General features: G+C 45.8%; 1 protein-coding gene across 16 annotated transcripts in view; it reads left to right on the forward strand.

Moving 5' to 3' along the window:
* Nucleotides 1-1,674: 1,674 nt before the first annotated feature.
* FAM20B (FAM20B glycosaminoglycan xylosylkinase) overlaps nt 1,675-20,053 on the forward strand; it is a 45,950-nt gene continuing 27,571 nt past the window's right edge. For 2 of the 16 annotated variants that reach the window (XM_084977780.1, XM_084977783.1), the window contains exons 1-3: nt 12,582-13,503; nt 14,945-15,058; nt 15,393-15,899. In XM_084977780.1, coding sequence (XP_084833906.1) covers nt 15,523-15,899 — 377 coding nt within the window. In that variant the 5' untranslated portion in view covers nt 12,582-13,503; nt 14,945-15,058; nt 15,393-15,522. Of the gene's footprint in view, nt 1,943-1,979; nt 2,043-2,092; nt 2,728-12,581; nt 13,504-14,944; nt 15,059-15,392; nt 15,900-20,053 lie in introns of those variants that run through there. The other 14 variants (XM_021063731.2, XM_021063734.2, XM_013979902.3 and 11 more) reach the window with 9 other exon arrangements.

Below are 20,053 nucleotides of genomic sequence, written 5' to 3' on the forward strand. Positions count from 1 at the left end.
AGAACAAAAAGAGAAACTGTGTCTGTTCTCAGCACGTGGGATTGATGGAAGGACTCGAAGGATGTGAAATTAAGTACTGCAGTGGGTTGCCTAGAGAGGCCGGGAACCCCTCTCTCTGAATATCTGTAAAGATGGGGGCAGGGCGCATCACCATGAAACTACAGCTGCAGGATGCACTGACCTGCCTTCTCCTGAGCAGTGCATTAGACAGCCCTCGCTCACTGCCTTTATCAGAGTTACAGGTAAGAAAGGAGAGTCCTTTGGGGGTAAGATGTCTTAGAGGAAATGTTGATTTGCCCCCCACCCCACTCCACCCTTTTTTTTTTTTTTTTTTTGGCCACACTCACACATATGGAAATTCCCAGGCCAGGGACTGAATCCGAGCCATAGCTGCAACCTACACCACAGCTGTGGCAATGCTGGATCCTTAACCCACCGTGCCAGGCCAGGGCTTAAACCCACACTGCCAAAGAGACAATGCTGGGTCTTTAACCTGCTGCACCACAGCAGGAACTCCTCATTTGCCCTTTGCTTTCTGATCTCCCGGGGTAATGAGCAAGGTTCAGGAGGATTAGCAACTGCAGGCAGACCAATGTTCCTGTGTAGAGACATAAGGTAGACTCTCATTATCATCCAGCTCATTTCCCCACGAATTGCGTGTTCCATGATCAGATAACAACCTCTAAGCATTTTCAAATACATCCAGTAAAAGGCTGATACAACTCCTTCTGACCATATACTCCTTGCAGTGATGTAATGTCTTCTGCAAAGGGGCTGCGGCAGTTATCAAGCCCAATTATTTCTCTAGGATCTCCTGAGAGTAAGTGCTCAATAACACACATGAATAATAACTAACACTAAAATAATTTGTGAGTACTTTCCCCACACATTTCCTAATTTAAGGAGGAGTTCTTTCCACTATGCTTTGCTTCTCAAATGAAGTATGGAGCCTGAAAAAAGTTTCAGCCCAGTCTCTCCCACCACACATCTCATCACATGGATCACTGTGCATTATAACATTTCAGGGACGGGTACACTGGGTCCCCGCTTAGCATATGATGAATAAATGAATGGATATGCTATATAGCGGATGGACTGTATGGAGTCAGTGGAAAGCAGACACTTTAAGGGAAAGGAGAATCTTATATTCAAATGATTTATAGGGAGTCTACTGAGTGTCAGGCATTGGAGACCCAGACACGATCGCCCTGCCCTCATGGGGCTTAGAGTCCATTGCAAGAGATAGACGTTAAGAAACTATTACAGCAAACGAGTCACATTTTTGTTAAATGCTACAAAAGGTAGCAGGGAGCTTTGCTCTCGGATCCGAAGGAAGAGCGATTTGCACACGCAGAAGTGGAGGCAAATGAAAAGGGTAAAAGGAGTAGGGAAATTGCTTCTCACAAATAGAACTTAACCTAAGGGACAACTACTTCCAGTCCCGCATCCTGGCTGCCTACCCGAATCGAAAAAGCAAAGGCTAGAGAGAAGTGAGAGGCCAGTTTATGTAAGCGGGGTGGGGCGGCAGGGAGAAGCCGGAGAGGCGTGTACTGGCGTGGAGAGAGTTAAGCGGGGCCAGCCAGGGACGCCACGGGTTAAAGGGGGGCGGTCCGAAGCGTGTCCGGTAGGCCCGCCCACCGAGGGTGGGGGTGGGGCCTCGCGGAAGGAGCCCTTGGATTGGCCGCGGGGAAGGCGTTACGCTAGGACGGTACCAACAGTCGCGAGCCGCGGAGGCGGGGGGTGGGTGTGGGACCGCCGGCTCCGCGCGGGGAGAGGTGGCCAGGGAATGGCCGGGCTGGGGGTAGGCGGGAGCCGCAGTGGCGGCGGCTGGGGGCGGTGAGCGCGGCGTGGGGCTGCCCCTCCCCGGAGGCGGCGGGGGCGGCCGAGGCCGCGCCGCACCGCACCGCGAGGGTGGCCATGGAGCGAGCCTAGGGCCCGGCAGGTGAGCAGTGTGGGGGCGGGGGAGGGCGCGCGACCCCAGTCCCCGGCGCGGCGCGGCGCGGCGGGCGGGAAAGTGCGGGCCGGCCCCCGGGCGGGGCGCGGTGCGTGCCGCGCGCCGGGCGGGGGCTGCCTGGGGGCGGGGCGCCTCCCTGAGGGGCTGGGCGCCGGTGCCCTGAGAGGTCCCGGAGCGGCCGCTGCCTCGGAGACTGGCCCGGGCCGCGCACGGTGCCTCGCTGGCCCCGAGCGGGCTCATGCGGGGCCGTCGCGGCCGAAGTGACTCGGTCGAGGCCGCCGTCTCTTCGGCCCGCCGGAGGCGCGGGCCTTACCTGGAGGCGCCTCGTGCTGCCCAGGGTCTGTTTAATGACCCACCCTTGCGCCCCGACTCGGTCCCCAGAGGTGACTGGCCCACGGTGCCGCCCTCGTGTCCCGCCGAGTGCCCGCTGCAGCAGCGCAGAGGGGATCGCGGGCCCACCTCGTGGCCGAAAAGCGCGAGTTACCTCCAGGCCGGAGGCGGGAGGCGGGGTAACGGTGCCTAGGGGTCCGGGTCTCCTCGGGGTCGCGTATCCCGTGCTCGCAGTCCGGCACAACTTAAGGAAACGATACGGCCGTCCGAAGTGGGTTGCGCTTGAGATTTCATTTCCGGGTTCGCTGGCCCGGCGATTGAAAGCGAACCGAAACGTTGCCATCAACGATGAGCGTGAGGCAGTTGTCAAGTTGCGTCCTTGATTGTGGAAACTGATAAAGAGTTTCATTCTCATCAGGTTTCTGTTACCTACAAGTCAACCGGTAGGAAGAGAAAGGGTAGAAGGACGTTGGAGGGAAAGTGAAGGGGACAAGGCATGATTGGTCGTTAGGGAATTGTTAGTCCTTTAAATGACCATAGTATCATTTATAGGGCTAGTTTATAATCAGGGAAATGAGACGCTTGGTACAGCGAGTTGAATCTGGGGTCAAGTATCAAATCATCACCAGCCACTTTCCCTCTGCAGGTGTGATTTCGCACTTTGAAAAGAACAAAAATGTGGGATCTTTTCGTTTTTAAATTGTAGGACTTTATAACTGTAAACTGTGACTGTGATTACTGTTTGCTAAGTATTCGTGTTCTCCTTGTGTTGTAAAATGCATACCTTTCATTGGGATCGATTATTTTAAATTGGTCCAGAGACCTTAGGGTGCTTATGTATTACAGGGCTTAAGTTTATATAGGAGCTTTGAACTAAGCCTCAGAGTGCTTTCACATATACTGTTATTTATCATCAAGACATATCCCTGAGAGGAGTTCCCATCGTGGCTCAACAGAAACGAACCCAACTAGTATCCATGAAGATGAGGGTTCAATCCCAGGCCCCGCTCAGTGGGTTAAGGATCAGGCGTTCCCCAGGCTCCAGTGTAGGTCACAGATGCAGCTGGGAACCTGCCTTGCTGTGGCTGCGGTGTGGGCTGGAAGCCACAGCTCTGATTCAGTCCTTAGCCTGGTAACTTCCATGTGCTGCAAGTGCAGACCCCCAAAAAAACTAAAAAAGAAGACATGTCTCTGAGAAACAGATATTAAAAATGCTAAATTATTTGCCTAGACTTAGAGTCAGTCTAAGGTGGATTTAAAATTAACCTGTAGTTCCCTGGTGGCCTAGCCTTTTAAGGATCTGGCATTGTCACTGCTGTGGCTCCACTCACTGCTGTGGCACAGGTTCAATCCCTGGTCCAGGAACCTCTGCATATCATGGATGTGGCCAGAAAGAAAATAATGTTTTGTGTTAAATTAATAACTTCTGAAATTTGTGAAGATGTTGAACTTTGGCCTTTAGAACCAGATAGTAGCATCAATCAACAAGAAGTCCTTTCCCCTTTGAAAGTGCTTGTCAAAAGAGAATAAAGAAACACAAGCAAGCAATTCAGACTCTCACCTTCACTTACAGTAAAGCGCAGTGATAAAAATGAATGGAGGTAAAAGACGATCAGGAAATGTTAGAGCTCACAGCATTTCTTCAATACGATGGGTATAATGTGACAGCGATTTGTTCTGTTTGTTTCTCTGGCACTAGTAGGAAAATAGCTATGATTTGGTTAAGGAAAGAAAATTGGAGAACACATGCCCTGAGTGCTTTGAAATAGGGAAAGTAATTTCTGTCATCTAATCCTTTATGGCATGGAGTTATTTTACATTGAGTTGATAATTCCTTGACCTTTAGTCCATTCTCTTGATGTCCATCTGTAGACTTCAACTCTTTCACGCCGCGTTAAAGCATCTGCTTTTTATCTTTTCTGAATTTTGAGTTTCTAAGTGAAACTTCCCTTCTCCTTTACTTGCAGGGCAGGCTTCAGCTTCCTTCACTTTGTGTGACCATCATTTCAATGGTACAGACCCTGAAGCCAGATACTTCAGCTCTTGAATTGATAACTTTTAAAAATAGCAACCTCAGTGGTTGCCTCTTGGTGATTGCTCTCGTCCTAGAATAGAAGCAGTAGGCTGCTCTTTGTATTCTATGGCCCTCTTTGCAAACAGTAAAAGGAAGACTTTCTTCTGAAGCTGAGGTCCACTCTGGGACTAAGTGGCAGGTGGTTTTGGGGTGGGGAGCACAAGTGGAATGAAGCACAACAGTTTTGTTGTTGTAGTGCCGATGATTGATGTCCTTTTCTTTTTGCACTGTAGGCACAGTGCGTAGTAGGTGTCCAAGAAATATTTGGTGGTTGAATGAATGAATGGAAAACAGTATGAGAGAGGAGGAAATGTTATAGTGCAGATATTAAATTTGTTTGTGTCCCTCCTTATAGGAAAAAGAAAAAAGCCAAGAAAGCGTGTGTAAGAGTCCTGTTGAAAATAGTTCCCTTGAGATGGGTATCTGTCTGTAAAGCATGTTACTTGATGGAGCTGCTTTGAAATCTGATGGTGTGACTGTGTGGTGGTCTAGCCACCTGCAGCCTGGGATCAGCGTGTGGTCCTCCACTCAGGTGCAGCTTCACAGACTTGCTCCTGCAGCCTTCCCTGGCTAGGCTCACTGAGCAGTTGGATTGGTAGACAATATTTTTGCACCAGTAGAACTGGAGCTCTTGGTGTTGGCCATGCCAGTGTCCTGGATCCTGACTGTCCATCTTCTGGTCCTTCATATTGGGGTACTGGAGCTCCTAGTATTGGCCACGCCAGTATCCTGGATCCTGACTGTCCATCTCCTGGTCCTTCCTGTTGGGGGTGGGAGAAGTGAGTTATCCCTCCCTGAGTGCTTCTCCAGCAAGTCCTCACACCCCACCTGACTACCTCTCCCTCTTTCTCTTCCTTGAGTGCCTCTCTAACCTTCAAGAACTAATGAATTCATTAGCACAGAGCTGGGATACAGAACAGAAGGAAAACCTTCCTTTGCAACGGAAACTAGCTTTCAGCCAATCTGTAATGTCAATGTGACTGCTAGAGCCATCCGAGGGAGAATATAATACAGAGCTCTCACTTGGGATGTTGTCATTCTTAACCAAAATGGGTAGAAGGAAGGCCTAGCTCTGGATCTAGTGAGCCTGGGCCGGGGGGAGCATCTCTCTCCGCTGTATGAGGTAAGAGATGAAGGCAGATGCAGAAAAGAGAAACTGAGTTTTGTTGGGTGTGTGTTTGGAAGTCTGTACTTTCTGGCAAGGTAACTCCCCTTTGGAGGGAAAGGTGTTAATTTGGGTACATTTTTTAAAAGGAGCTCAAGGAATATGATACTATGAATATGAAGCAGAACCAAGTACAGGTTGGGGCAGGGACGTTTGATCGTTCCATGCTCTTAATTCCTGACTTTCTGCTTTAGGTGTAGAGTAGTGAGGAAATAAAGATATGTGCAAAAATCCCTTTATTTATTTATTTACTTATTTATTTTTTAGGGCCACACCTGAAGCATATGGAAGTTCCCAGGCTAGGGATCGAATCAGCTGCAGCTACCAGCCTACGCCACAGCATCACTAGATCTGAGCCATCATCTATGACCTACACCACAGCTCCTGGCAACGCTGGATCTTTAACCCCACCGAGCAAGAGGCCAGGGATCAAACCCGCATCCTCATGGTTACTAGTCAGGTTTGTAATCTGCTGAGCCACAACGGGAACTCCCCCCAAATTCTTATTTTAGCTACACTTTTTTTGGAAAAAAATTTTCCAATGTATTTGCACAGTTGCGTATGTTTTGTTTTTTAAACAATACAGTTTAACCTTTATTGACTGAAGGCTACGATGGCAGACTAACCCTGAAGGGCTTTGAGCTGACTGGAATATGGCAGTGGTTTGCCCCTCTGCTCTTTGGAGTCTTGAATTTGCTTTCATTAGTTAATCTGTTTCTTTCCGCGGTGGAAAAGCTGTGCTTTTGCTGGTGTTCGTGTCCCTGCTGCCCTCTTTTAAATTTTTGCAGCATCTGACCTCCCATGGAGTCGCATCCCACAGAACTCTGCTTCCTGAAATTGAAAGCAAAACAGCTGAATAGGCTTAGAGAGGGTCTGCCTGGATCTTCTTTGTGAGTGGATGAACTTGGAGATGATGATTTTGGCTGCCCAAAGACCTTCTGTTCATTTGTTGTTTCTTTTCCTTGGTTTAGATAGTGAACTTGCCCTCTGTATCCATGCATTTAGGTCCCTATAGTTCTCTCTGTGGGAAAAAGAAGATGCTATGGAGATACCCGTGGAGGTTCTCCTTTCAGAGAGCATTGCCAGTAATTCTTGAAGATCTGGTTCCAGCCCTGTCTCGTACCATTCTCAGGCAATGTCTTGGACTATCTCCAGTCTTCCTCTTAGCATTTCCACATCATCTTTACTCCCAGTCCCAACCAGTGCCAGATGCCAGTGTGGCAATAGCGGTTGCCTTAAGAGGTGAAAGCAAGGTATGCCGAGGCAGTAATGAAAAACGGAGTGTATAAAGTTGGATATTTCAGCGTTTTTACTCTATATCTGAATTCATTACAGGTCTTAGTTTCCCTGTGTCTGTTAAAAAAAAAAAAAAAAAAAAAAGGCCATCTTTAAACCAAAGAGCTGAAGAAATTCTTATAGTCATAGAGGTCTCTCTTCCTTGCTCTTCTAGTCAATAAGCATTTATTGAGTACTTCTCACGTGCCCTGTTCTGTGCCAGCTTCTTTGGAAGTGCAAAGAGAAACTCACAATAGAGTAGAGGAAGCAGGCATGCCAAAAAATACATGTGTGTCTGTATGTGTGCGCGTGTCTTGATATTCCTGTGTCACAAAGGGATCATGCCTGGAGCCACTCAGTTGTAATTCAGCACAGACTTGCCAGGGGTTCTGTTTCTAAAGTGATCCGTGGCCTGTCAGCCCGATTACCCTAGAACACAAGGTTAAGAGTGTGAGGTGTTACTGTTGAATAAAGCTCATATACCTTTTCAAGAACTGTAGTGAACTGAACAGTAAAGATGGGAAATCTATGAAAATCTGAAGAAAATGTCATATTCAAAATTCCGTATTTCTATACCACATCGTAATTACATTCTGTAACATAGCCTTAAATGGTTGTTCGATACTGTTAATTGAGCAGTGAAGTACCTGGAACGTCAGAAGGTGCATTATACCCGGCCCATTGGAAACAGAATGCAAATTCTCGAGCATTTCCTCAGAGTTTCTAGATCGGTGAACACTGCTTCTGATGCTTTTTTAGAACAAATCTCACGAGCAGTATGAGCTAAAGATTTTTTTCTCTTCATCTTTCAAGGAAGAGTGTTAGAGGCTTGCCCTAAATCAAGGTTTAAATGGGGCAGGTTGCAGGAATTGAATTTTTTTCAGAGAGGGAACAAACACTTTTAATTGCCTGTTTCATTTTTACCCTCACACCCAGGAAGAAAGGCTGCCTTAATGCTTCATTAATGCCTCGTGATCGCTTTGGTGGGCTTCTTTCACAGGGAACTTGGGGGATTTAATATTGTATAAGCTTACATATGTGAGTAAATGGAAGTGAAAACAGTAAGGCAGATATAACACTTGAACCAGTTTGGACTATGTGGAAATTTGATTTTCTGTGCCTGTAACTTAAGTTACTCCAAGGCTTATCTTAAGAGCTTTAGGAGGAGTTCCTGTCATGGCGCAGTGGTTAACGAATCCAACTAGGAACCATGAGGTTGTGGGTTCGATCTCTGCCCTTGCTCAGTGGATTAAGGATCCGGCGTTGCTGTGAGCTGTGGTGTAGGTTGCAGATGCGGCTCAGATCCCGCATTGCTGTGGCTCTGGCATAGGCGGGTGGCTACAGCTCTGATTAGACTCCCAGCCTGGGAACCTCCATATGCCATGGAAGTGGCCCTAGAAAAAGAAAAAAAGACCAAAAAAAAAAAAAAAAAGCTTTAGAACATGCAAACCTGCCATCTTTAAAACACAGGTTTGATTTTCCAAACTGAAGAATATTGTGAAGGGCATTCTCTTCAGCCGTCTTCGTGAAATAGAAAAAGTTCATGCTTTCCATCTGTTTCACTTGCTTTGAATATGGTAGAATTAAACTTCACAGCAAAGAGAAACAGACTGGCCACGTCAGTGACACAGCCTCCCAGTCTTCTGCGTCACGTGGTACCCACTCTGGAGATGCCTACTTGCTTACCGTCTTAGGTACTCCTCAACTTTAGGAAAGGATTTGGTTCAGGCACATAAGACTACTATACTAGAACTCAGTAAGGCAACATGTTTATCCGGTCCCCAGGAGACAGCATAACCAATGAGGGTTATTTTCTGTGTCATTCTTTCTCCTCAGGAAGTCATCTTTGGCTTCTTGGTATGGAATTAGTGAGCAACAAGCAATTACTGTGAGTTATCCAAGCACTCATTTTAGCACACGTGGTGATACCTTTCGTTTTTAACAGGTCCATGAGTTTGGTGAGAGTGTTTTTTTTTTGTTTTGTTTTGTTTTTGTCTTTTGTTGTTGTTGTTGTTGCTATTTCTTGGGCCGCTCCCGCGGCATATGGAGGTTCCCAGGCCAGGGGTTGAATCGGAGCTGTAGCCACCGGCCTACGCCAGAGCCACAGCAACGAGGGATCCGAGCCTCGTCTGCAACCTACACCACAGCTCACGGCAACGCCGGATCGTTAACCCACTGAGCAAGGGCAGGGACCGAACCCGCAACCTCATGGTTCCTAGTCGGATTCGTTAACCACTGCGCCACGACGGGAACTCCCTGGTGAGAGTGTTCTTATTTCATTTTTCACATGAGGAAACTGAGGCCCAGCGAGGTGAGCGGGTGTTTAGGCCCAGGTATTCTGAATCCAGAGCACACATTCTTAACCTTCTGTTCCAGAAGAGTTTATGTTTAGAAAGAAGGGGAGTCAAGAAGCTATTTCTGAAGTGGAGAATTAGCAGGGAAAGGGAAATTGTGTGTAAATACTGATGAATGATACTGTTTGGCATTTTTATTTTAATTGAAGGTGAAAGACAATATGCCGTTGTGGTGGGAAGCGGCGGCAGAGCAGGAGTGGGCTGGTTGAGGGGATGACAGGGACTTAGGTCGTGAACACTTGAGGCCAGTGCCATTTGGTATTGTAGGTTTTGGCTTCCTGGCTAGAAGCACATGGTGTTAAGTGGAAAGATTTCTGAATGTTCTTTGTTTTACTTAAAATAATTGTCACCAACCATCAGGAGAGACTGTTTGTTTCTAGGGGGCAGCTATGAATAATGTAGCCCAGTGCTCTTATGTCACTGCCAATTAAAACAGAAGGCAGACTTACTGTAGGGTGAAAGTGTGTGTGTTTTTAATTTTTTTTTTTTTTTTTGTATCAAAGTGTTGTAATTTTTGCTTTTTTTTTTTGTCTCTTTGCCTTTTCTAGGGCCGCTCCTGTAGCATATGGAGGTTCCCAGGCTAGGGGTCTAATCAGAGCTGTAGCTGCCGGCCTGTACCACAGCCACAGCAACACCAGATCCAAGCCACGTCTGTGACCTACACCACAGCTCATGGCAATGCCAGATCCTTAACCCACTGAGCAAGGTGAGGGATCGAACCCGAAACCTCATGGTTCCTAGTCGGATTCATTAACCACTGAGCCACGACAGGAACTCCTAATTTTTGTTATTAATTTATGCTTTGGCTGAAGTATAAAGGTTAGGCTTTATAAACTGGGTGTGTGTAGTTGTATGAGTGTGTGAGGTTAGCCTCGGTTGCTCTAAAGTATGTAAATGGACTTTAATAAAGGACCCCTTTGAGATTCTGTTTTTTCTTATGTTACCTTTAAGGGACCTTAATTATTTATAATCCAATAGGTATATTTAATGGTTAAATTTAATGTCGCCCAAGTATTTGATATTGATAGAATAGATGTGAGAATGTTGGATTTTACAAATTAACCCCAAACATAATATCTTAAGACTACATGTTATTTCTTATAATTATGTCAGTCAGCTGGGCCCAGCTGATTGGTTCCTCTGCCCACATCGTCTAGGCTGGGATCGCATGGGTGGCTGTATTTACCTGGGACCTCAGCTGGAACTGGAGTGCCCTTAACGGCTTCATGTCTGTGCCTGGCACTCAGCTGGGGTGGCCAGAATAACTAGGAGCTGGCCAGTGGTCTGGTCTGATCTGCTTCTCCTAGTGGCTTGGTCCCAAATGGAAGCTGCTAGGTCTCTCAAGGTACCCGGCACGCAACCACTTCCAGAACGTTTTGTTGATCAAAGCAAGTTACAAAGCCAGCCCAGATTCAAGGGAAGGAAAAATAGATTCCACTTCCCATTGGGAGGAATTGTTGGTGTCTGTATCTTTGTAGACAGTCAACCAAAAACTCCTAATTAAATTCAGGTCTTACCTCTTATACTCACCAAACCTTCAGAGGTTCGCTGAAACTGACAATTACCAAAGAAGAAGTTTGTGAAAGTGTCCTTGTAATTTCTACTTGGGATTGAGGGCAAGGCGACTGCATGAGAACTAGGATCATATGCTAGTTCTATAATAAAGCCTGCCGCTTTCACCATCTCCCTTGTTAACAGCCCTCTGCATGAAATGTACATACAGAATGTTTTCCTCCGGGTACCTAACACTCACAAGGCATGTTACATTCCCTTCATTGGTAAGAACTTGATTTGACCATTAAATTGGAAACACAAAAAAGGGATAGGTACTTCACTTTGAGTTGCAATGAGCAAAGCTTGGGATTTCTTCTCTGTGACCTCAAGTCATGTGAGGTTGTCACTTGATCAGAGGGAGAGAGTCAAGGTGGCACTGCTACTAATGAGGCTTGGAACCTCACTGGTAGCCTGTGGGAGCCCCTGGTAAGGTAGTAAGTGTTAGGGCCAGGTCTTCTCATGTTCCTTGGCGGCCACATACGTTGAATGTTACCACACAGTGACTTTGAGACCTTTGCACTGATGTGTATTTCTGTGTATGTTCCTCTAGACATCAGCCAGATTGTTGAACAGAGGCCTTCTTGTTAAGACTTCTTTTTTTGGTAGAACCTATATCTCTTCTCCCAAAACAATTTGTGGTCATGTTTATCCCTGTAGAATACTCACCAAACGTGTAGAAGTTTGTGTGTGTGTGTGTGTCTGAATGATGAAATATTAGCTTCCATCGCAAGCCTCATTTAGCTGAGGGAGCTGAAAGTGAAACCAGGGTTCAGTAGGAAAATTCCTTATAAAGTTCTACCTTCCAGAACTCCAGTCTGGGAGTTTATGCCAGCTTTTAGTGTGAAGGCTGCCATTTGCCCTGCCTTTTTTAATATTTAACATTTTTTGAGTTATGTTATTACCTTGAATCTATGTCTTCTTTGAGGTAGGTTCTTTTCTACATAACATAAACATTAAAATAAATGACCATAATACAGCTAGACAGTGTTACACCACTGGAGGCATTTAAGAAGGACATGAGAAATAAATGAAATAAAACAGGCAGACTCCTGGGAATGCAAGAGAAGTTTTCAAGAATAGTTTGGGATGTACTCGGTGATCTTTCTTTCATTTCCTAAGTACCTGAAAGGCGGGATCCCCTTAGAAACCCAGTTTACGGAGTGTATAGTGTACTGCTGCTCAAATAAGGAAAAAAGCTCTGTCTTGGGTACCCTTCCCTCTGCAGCATACCTGAGAGAAGGGGGTCATTGTAAAGAGTAAAAGAGATTACCGCGGTTAAAGGATGCAGTTCTACTGTATCACACATTAATACGTTTTTCTCTAGTAGGAGTCTTGCGAACTCAGACTTTTTGTAGAAATTCCACTAAGACTTCTACATTGTTGACTTCTTAAATGTCTTTTGTGTTTGCCCTGAGGGCCGAAATAGGAGCAGCTTTCCAGCTAAAGGGAAGCCTCTTTCTGAACTGTCAATATTTACTCAGAAAAAGACACTACACTCTTAAACTGCTACCTAAATGGAGTAGAGCGTTGATAGAGGAGTAGACTGTGGGGATTCCCATTGTGGCTCAGTAGTTAATGAATCCGACTAGGAACCATGAGGTTGTGGGTTTGATCCCAGGCCTCGCTTAGTGGCTTAAGGATCCAGCGTTGCCGTGAGCTGTGGTGTAGGTCAGAGACGAGGCTCGGATCCCGAGTTGCTGTGGCTGTGGCGTAGGCCGGCAGCTGCAGCTCCAATTGGACCCCTAGCCTGGGAACCTCCATATGCTGTGGGAGCAGCCCTAGAAAAGACAAAAAGACAAAAAACAAACAAACAGAAAAAAGAAGAGTAGAGTGTTGATAGAGGAGTAGGTTGCCCCAAAAAGGATAGCCATCATTAAGGTGCCGGGTGATATATACTTATTTGATCCTGCATACAGAAGGAGATGAACCCCAGAGTCCTGAGGCAAAGGCTTGTTTGTAGTAGGTCATTCCGTGTGGATGCATAAGGCATCTGCCCTCACTACTGCTAGGTACCGTGTAGACAGTGTCGAGATAGTTGAGATCACGAAGGAGCCAGGATTCTCAGAGGGGAATTAAGACCCCTATACAAGAAGATGCTGGACAAGGTAGAATGGAGTTAAGTGCCAGTCTCAAGAGGTTACTGGAGAGTGTAGGGAGGGGCCGCCAATGGCTTTGGAGATGGCCCTTGCAAGTTAGAGTGAAAGTTAGGTGGCTGTGGAGAACAGTGCCACATGGCAGTCTCGTTCTACCAGGACGTGGTGACTAATCCCAAACACGAAAACTTGTTCAGCCTGTTCTTAATCTTTGCGGGTAAATAGTGATATCACAGTTGAACTCTTCTGTTCACTTGATAGAAATGTCTGTCCTAAGTTGAGCAGATGAATTATTTGCAGCCCTGCACTGATGAATGTGTTCTTCGGAGGCCCGTCAAAAGGTGATGAAATTTCACAACTCTGAAAGCACCCAAACTCAGTTTGCTTTGTCTGAATTTTGGGAGCTGCTAGAACTTCCTAGTGCATTGGTGATTTAAAAAAAAAAAAAAAAAAAAAAAAAAAAAAAAAAAAAAAAAGCTCTCACTGTACCTAACCTTTGTGCTGAATGTTTAGATATGATATGCTTATATGGCATGAGGGAGGAATTTCTTCATTCTCAGTGAAATGAGCAGCATCATTAGACGTTCCCAGGTTAACCAGCCTTTCATCCTGAAGGCTGTTCAGCTGACCCCTTTGTGCCAGAAACACACCTCAGCTGGAGCGAGTTGGAGCTGGAGGTGCTGGAGGAAAGGAGTGCTGACGCAGTGAGTTTTCCGTGTTACCTTTTAGCGCTGCAGCTAGAGATGTGTACTATGGAACAAATAATTAAAGTTGTGTGGTTTAGGTCGTGTTGGAACTAGCAAAAAAATCTCTGACATCTGCTCTCCTAGCATGCTGCTGTCAGTAATCACAGGAAACTGTTTTACTGACTTTCACACCAAATTTGATAACCATCACGATTACATTTTGGATGCACTTGAATTGCCTGTATTTCAAGTAATAGTGTTATGTGCTCCCTGGGAGATGCTGATGCAACAACACAGGTGGCTGGAGAGAATTGGAATCTGAGTTTGACTCTCAGTTTCCCTTCTTCATGAAAATGAATGGGAAGCATGGTTAATCGCCAAGGATCAACTGCATGTGAGCCGGCTCTCGCTGGCTGTAGCCCTTAGAATACACTGTTGCTCTAGTAGACTGTTTTTGGCTGTGTTTCCAGCCGTTGTTAAGGGAGCAGTCCCCAGGTTGGTTGGAAATGTCTCAGCCTGAATGGTTCACCCTATCTTTTGTATTGGCTTTATTTCTTCAATTAATGGTTTGAGTTGTTGAATGAATTGGAGAGTGAAGCAAAACCTTGTTATCTTTTTATCATCTTTGTCTCAGCCCAGTCCTGTACTGCCTGTAGGCATATAGCAGAGCAAGCCCGTGCATGTTTTTAAATGGCCCTGTGGAGTGGAAAGCAGCCTGGCAGCATGCACATGAAACAGTTGTATGGTCTGGGCCCTTTTGCAGAAATCTTTCATTTGCCATATTTCACCTTGAGACTGCACCACAGTGTGGTGGGCCCCACACAAGAAGCAGCATGTCTTGGGAGTTCCCATCGTGGCTCAGTGGTTAACGAATCCAGCTAGGAACCATGAGGTTGTGGGTTCGATCCCTGGCCTTGCTCAGTGGGTTAAGGATCCACCATTGCCGTGAGCTGTGATGTGGGTTACAGACGCGGCTCGGATCCTGCGTTGCTGTGGCTCTGGCGTAGGCAGGCAGCTACAGCTCCTATTAGACCCCTAGCCTGGGAACCTCCATATGCTATGGGAGCATCCCCAGAAAAGGCAAAAAGACAAAAAAAAAAAGCATATCTTTATGTCTGTGGCATCGATATCTTTGTTATGTGGTTGACCAACCTAGACTTAGTAGTGTTGCTGTAGTACCAGATTTCATTAGTTTTCTGGTCATGTTCTACTAATAGCCAGATGGCATAGGGATATGTTTTTCCTTTACTTAATTTATCCAGGTTTGATTTTCCATATTTCACAGGGATTTTAATTTTGAAAAATAATTAGTGGAAGACTGATCGAGTAGAGGTGTGTGTCTGAGTGTTTGTTGTATTCAAATATGTGAGCAGCAGATACAATTTGTCCAGGATTGCTGGGTGTTTGGGTTTGGAGAGGAAGTTATTACTCTCCTCTCTCCCCTCTTTGGCGTTTTTAGGAGTTCCTGTCTTGTAATGTGTCATAAAACTTACATCTGGAGAAGATAAGAACTGGAAAGTTACTAAATCCTGGTGGCTTGGGATATTTAAAAGTCCCTCATAGATTTTGAAAGGTAAAAATGAAAGTTAAGGAGTTACGCCTATCTTAGTGTTTTACTTTTTTGTGCTTTTTCTCCTTGTTTTGAGATTGTTGATAGCCATCTAGCTGGCTCCTAGATGGCTCTGCACTCTACTAAAATAGAAGTATTTCCTTTTCAGTTTTCATCATACCTGGTTCTTACCTCTTCAGTCCTTCCTTGGACCTCATTTTAAATTATCGGGTCTTCTCAGGCATAGGGTTATTTAGCAAGGCTAAAAGGGTGAGTGATATATTTGAGGCTTGCAAAAGATTCAGGGGTGGAAGGACAGGATTTCTGACTGAACTGTGCTTTATACTTGGGCTTGCAGGAATTGTGGGAGGCGCTTCAGTGAAGAAATGGACCAGAGTGTATAATCATGGAATCTCCTTGCTGACCAGCACCACCTGCTCTCCTTGATAAGCGAGAGAGAGTGGGTCAGGGGAGGAGGACAGGTCAACATGAAGCTCAAGCAGCGAGTCGTGCTGTTAGCCATCCTCCTTGTCATCTTTATCTTCACCAAAGTTTTCCTGATCGACAACTTAGATACATCAGCTGCCAACCGGGAGGACCAGAGGGCCTTTCACCGAATGATGGCTGGCTTGCGGGTGGAGCTGGTGCCCAAGCTGGACCACACCTTGCAGTCTCCCTGGGAGATTGCAGCCCAGTGGGTGGTTCCCCGGGAAGTGTACCCCGAAGAGACACCGGAGCTGGGAGCAATCATGCATGCTATGGCCACCAAGAAAATCATTAAAGCCGATGTGGGTTATAAAGGGACACAACTGAAAGCCTTACTGATACTTGAAGGAGGACAGAAAGTTGTCTTCAAACCTAAGCGGTAAGTCTTCATCTTGGAAGTTATCTGTGCTGCGTGGTTGATTCGTGTAACGGGATTAACGGGAGAGTTCGTCTCCCTCTCTTGGTGTTCTCTTCAGTAAAATGGGAAGGGGAGACGAGAAGACTCTCGAGTCTTTTTTAGCTCTTAATGTTCCATGATTCTTTGAGTAAAGGAAATTTATAGCAATATGTTTTGGTTCCGTATTAGACTGAACTTTTTATAGTTAGAGCTAGCCTTGATTTCTAAATTTATCAAGTATCTACTATGTGCCACATGTTAGTGATACAGAATGAGCTGGGTAGGCAATAAGCAGCTTGTCACCAAAAGTGTGCAATTAAAGACTGGGTAACCACATGTCAGGGATGCTGTAGGGGGGGAGTGGGTTTTGCATGGGTGCCTTAAGTCCTTTTTAGTGTTAAAGGTATGATTCTTTCACTTGAGATTTAGTTTTGTTTTCATTAATAGGCTTTTTCTTTCTTTTTTTTTTTTTTGAACAATTTTAGGTTTATAGAAAAATTGAGGGGGAAGTACAGGAAGTTCCAATATATCTCTTTCCCTCTCCTCCTCACTCTATTATTTGCATCTTCCATCAGTGTGGTACATTTGTCACAGCTGATGAGCCAATATTAATTTATTAACTAAAGTCCATAGTTTACATTAAGTCTTTCTGCTGTACATTCTGTGAGGTTTTTTGTTTGTTTGTTTTTTGTCTTTTTGCCTTTTCTAGGGCCACTTCCTGCAGCATATGGAGGTTCCCAGGCTAGGGGTCTAATTGGAGCTGTAGCTGCTGGCCTACACCAGAGCCACAGCAACTCGGGATCCGAGCCTCGTCTGTGACCTACACCATAGCTCATGGCAACGCCGGATCCTTAACCCACTGAGCAAGGCCGGGGATCGAACCCGCACCCTCGTGATTCCTAGTCGGATTCATTAACCACTGCGCCACGACAGGGACTCCCATTCTGTGAGTTTTAATAAACTCGTAATGACAAGTACTCACTGTGATAGTATCATACAGAATAGCTCCCCTGCCCTAAGCATCCCCGGTGTTCCACCTCTTCATCCTTCCCTTTCTCCCCCAGCCCCTGGCAACCACTTATCTTTTTACTGTCTCCAGTTTTGCCTTTTCCAGAATGCCATATGGTTGGCATCATAGCTTTTGTAACCTTTTTAGACTGGCTTCTCTCCATGTCTTACGGTTCCTCCACGTCCTCCTGTGACGTGCTAGCTCTTTCTGTAATATTGCTGACTAATATTCCATTGTGTGGATGGGCCCCGCATTCATCCATTCACCTCCTGAAGGTCTTCCTGGTTGCTTCCGAGTTTTGGCAGTTCTGAATAAAGCTGCTCTAAACATTCGTGTTCAGTTTTTCGTGTCGATAGAAGTTTTCCACTCATTTGGGTAAATACCAAGGAGCACAGTTGCTGGATTGTATGGTACGAGTATGTTTAATTTTGTAAGAAACTGCCAAACTATCTCCCAAAGCGACTGTACCATTTTATATTCCCACCTGCAGTGAATGAAAGTTCTTGTAATTCCGCATCCTCAGCAACATTTGGTGTTGTCAGTTTTTTGGATTTTGGCCCTTCTAATATGTGTAGTGATAGCTCGTTGTTGTTTCTTTTACCTGTTTTTAAGCCAAGAGCTGGGTCATTTTTAGTTGCCTCAGTCCAACTCTGAACTAGAGAGCGGGCTGGATCAGATGTTGGTAGACAGTGATCCTTTTGGACTCCTCTAAGGGCCTCATCCGGTTATAATTTGTGTGGCAATTCTATAGCATAATTGGTTTTTTTTAAGCTTTCTGAGTGTGTATTAATTTGAAAAAGGTTAACATGATGATTTGTAATCTTTTGACAGGAATTAGTTACCAGTGGGTGTTCTCAAAATTTGTGATATCTAAAGTTTTCTGTGTACTAAGCATTTTTTTTTCACTCCCCAAATGGAGCTTTTGACAGACTTATAACACATACCTTTGGGTCTCTTGCTGGAGTGGGAGAAGAAATATGGGGTGAGGATATATATGAAATCCACCTGCGAACAGAGTAGCTGCCTCAGCTCCCTTCGTGACCCAAGTGTCAGTAGATATCGGGCAACTCAAGAGCTCATGTATCAGGTTCCTGGAAATGGAAAGGACCTGTGTCTGCCTGGAACTGGGGAGTGTGGGGCGTGGAAGATGTGGACATTAGGGAAGTTTTAGAATGCAGTAGACTTTTGGAGGCTAGAAAGTCGGATCGGCAGGTAATGTGGAAAAAGTATGGTTATGTGGGCCTTGGATCTAATTCCTGTTGAATCCATACCATTTGCTAGACATGAAGAACTCTTTTATCTGTTAATGCTTTTAACCTTCATCACAACCGTGGGCAGCTACAGTTCTTATTTCCAGAATAAGAAACTAAGGCTCAGAGTAACTGAGTTGACAAGGTCACCCTGCAATTACTAACAGAGCCAGCGTTTGGATGTGTCAGAGTGTGAGCAGCTGGTGTTCTGCCACACACATGTGATTCTCTTAAATTTGTTTGCCTTCCTGAAAATGAGATGGCATAGATGACCCATCATCAAAAATTTGCTGGATTCCCTTTGAAACGTGGTCCTTGCCTCTTGGTTTGTGTCCTGAGAGACCAGCAGCGTAAGCAGGGTGATGGAAAGAAGGCAAACTAAAAACAGAAATGAAATTCGTATAAAAAGAGGTGAGTTGCAGGCGTTTTGTGGTTAAATAAGGGGATACCCTCTCCATCCCCACTATTTGTACCCTGGAGAATTGAGGGTGAGAAGGGACAGCAGGGAGCGTTAGAAGGCAGATGTTCCTGCTGATGTGCAGCAGTAGCATTGGTATTAGTCCAGTGCTTTGCAGATAGGCCTGGGGTGTTCAGACAGGGTATGAGTGGAGGGAGGAAGAGGCCAGACTGGTAACGAGGGGAAGTGGCAGCAAACAGATGCATAAGCTAACCTGTTGCTTCATCCTTTATGTCTTAACCACCATTGCAGCCTTCCCACTACTTTCCTCTTGCAGACCATCCTGAAAACCACTTTCTTTTTCTTTTCTTTGGTATCTTTTTAGGGCCACACCCACAGCATAGGGAGGTTCCCAGGCTAGGAGTCGAATTGGAGCAGTAGCAGCAGGCCTACACCACAGCCACAGCAACGCAGGATCTGAGCATGTCTGCAACCTACACCACAACTCCTGGTAATGCCTGATCCTTAACCAACTGAGCAAGGCCAGGGATGGAACCTGTGTCCTCATGGATACTAGTCAGGTTCATTGTCACTGAGCCACTACAGGAACTCTGAAAACCACTTTCATTCTTCCCCCAAATACCCATAGTATCACTGCTGCTCCCCAGCTTTAAAACATCCAGGGGATTTCCTGTCGTGGCGCAGTGGTTAACAAATCCGACTAGGAACCATAAGGTTGCGGGTTTGGTCCCTGCCCTTGCTCAGTGGGTTAATGATCCGGCGTTGCCGTGAGCTGTGGTGTGGGTCGCAGCCGCGGCTCGGATCCCGTGTTGCTGTAGCTCTGGTGTAGGCTGGTGGCTACGGCTCCAATTAGACCTCTAGCCTGGGAATCTCCATATGCCGCGAGAGCGGCCGAAGAAATAGCAAAAAGACAATAAAATAAAATAAAATAAAATAAAATAAACAGGTTTTCTAAAAAACATGTGAATTCAAAGAGAAAGAAATTAAAAAAAAAAAAAAAAAAAAAACATCCAGGGGATTTCCTGTTGTGGTACAGCGGAAACAAATCCCAGTAGGAACCATGAGGTTGCAGGTTCGATCCCTGGCCTCTCTCAGTGGGTTAAGAATCCAGCATTGCCATGAGCTGTGGTGTAGGTTGAAGATGCAGCTTGGATCTGGCATTGCTGTGGCTGTGGTGTAGGCTGGTGGCTACAGCTCCGATTAGACCCCTAGCCTGGGAACCTCCATATGCCACGGGTGCATCCCTAAAAAGACAAAAGACAAAAACAAAAAAAAATCCAGGGATTCCCATTGCCCACGAGACAAAACCCAGCCTTCCCAGCCTAATGGCCAAGCCCCTCGCAATCTGGTCTTCTCCACATGCAGCTCTTTATTCTTGGCAATACAGCAGGAGGTGGTGGAGGAGAAATACCACCTCCACCTCCTTAATAGCTCTTGGCTACGTCCAGCTCCAGGCGTG

Source organism: Sus scrofa, chromosome 9, assembly GCF_054392235.1.
Source record: "Sus scrofa isolate SSC_HxYL_T2T_F1_AM1 chromosome 9, Sscrofa_HxYL_maternal_Yorkshire_Landrace_v2.0, whole genome shotgun sequence".
In the NCBI taxonomy this organism is placed as follows: Eukaryota; Metazoa; Chordata; class Mammalia; order Artiodactyla; family Suidae; genus Sus; species Sus scrofa.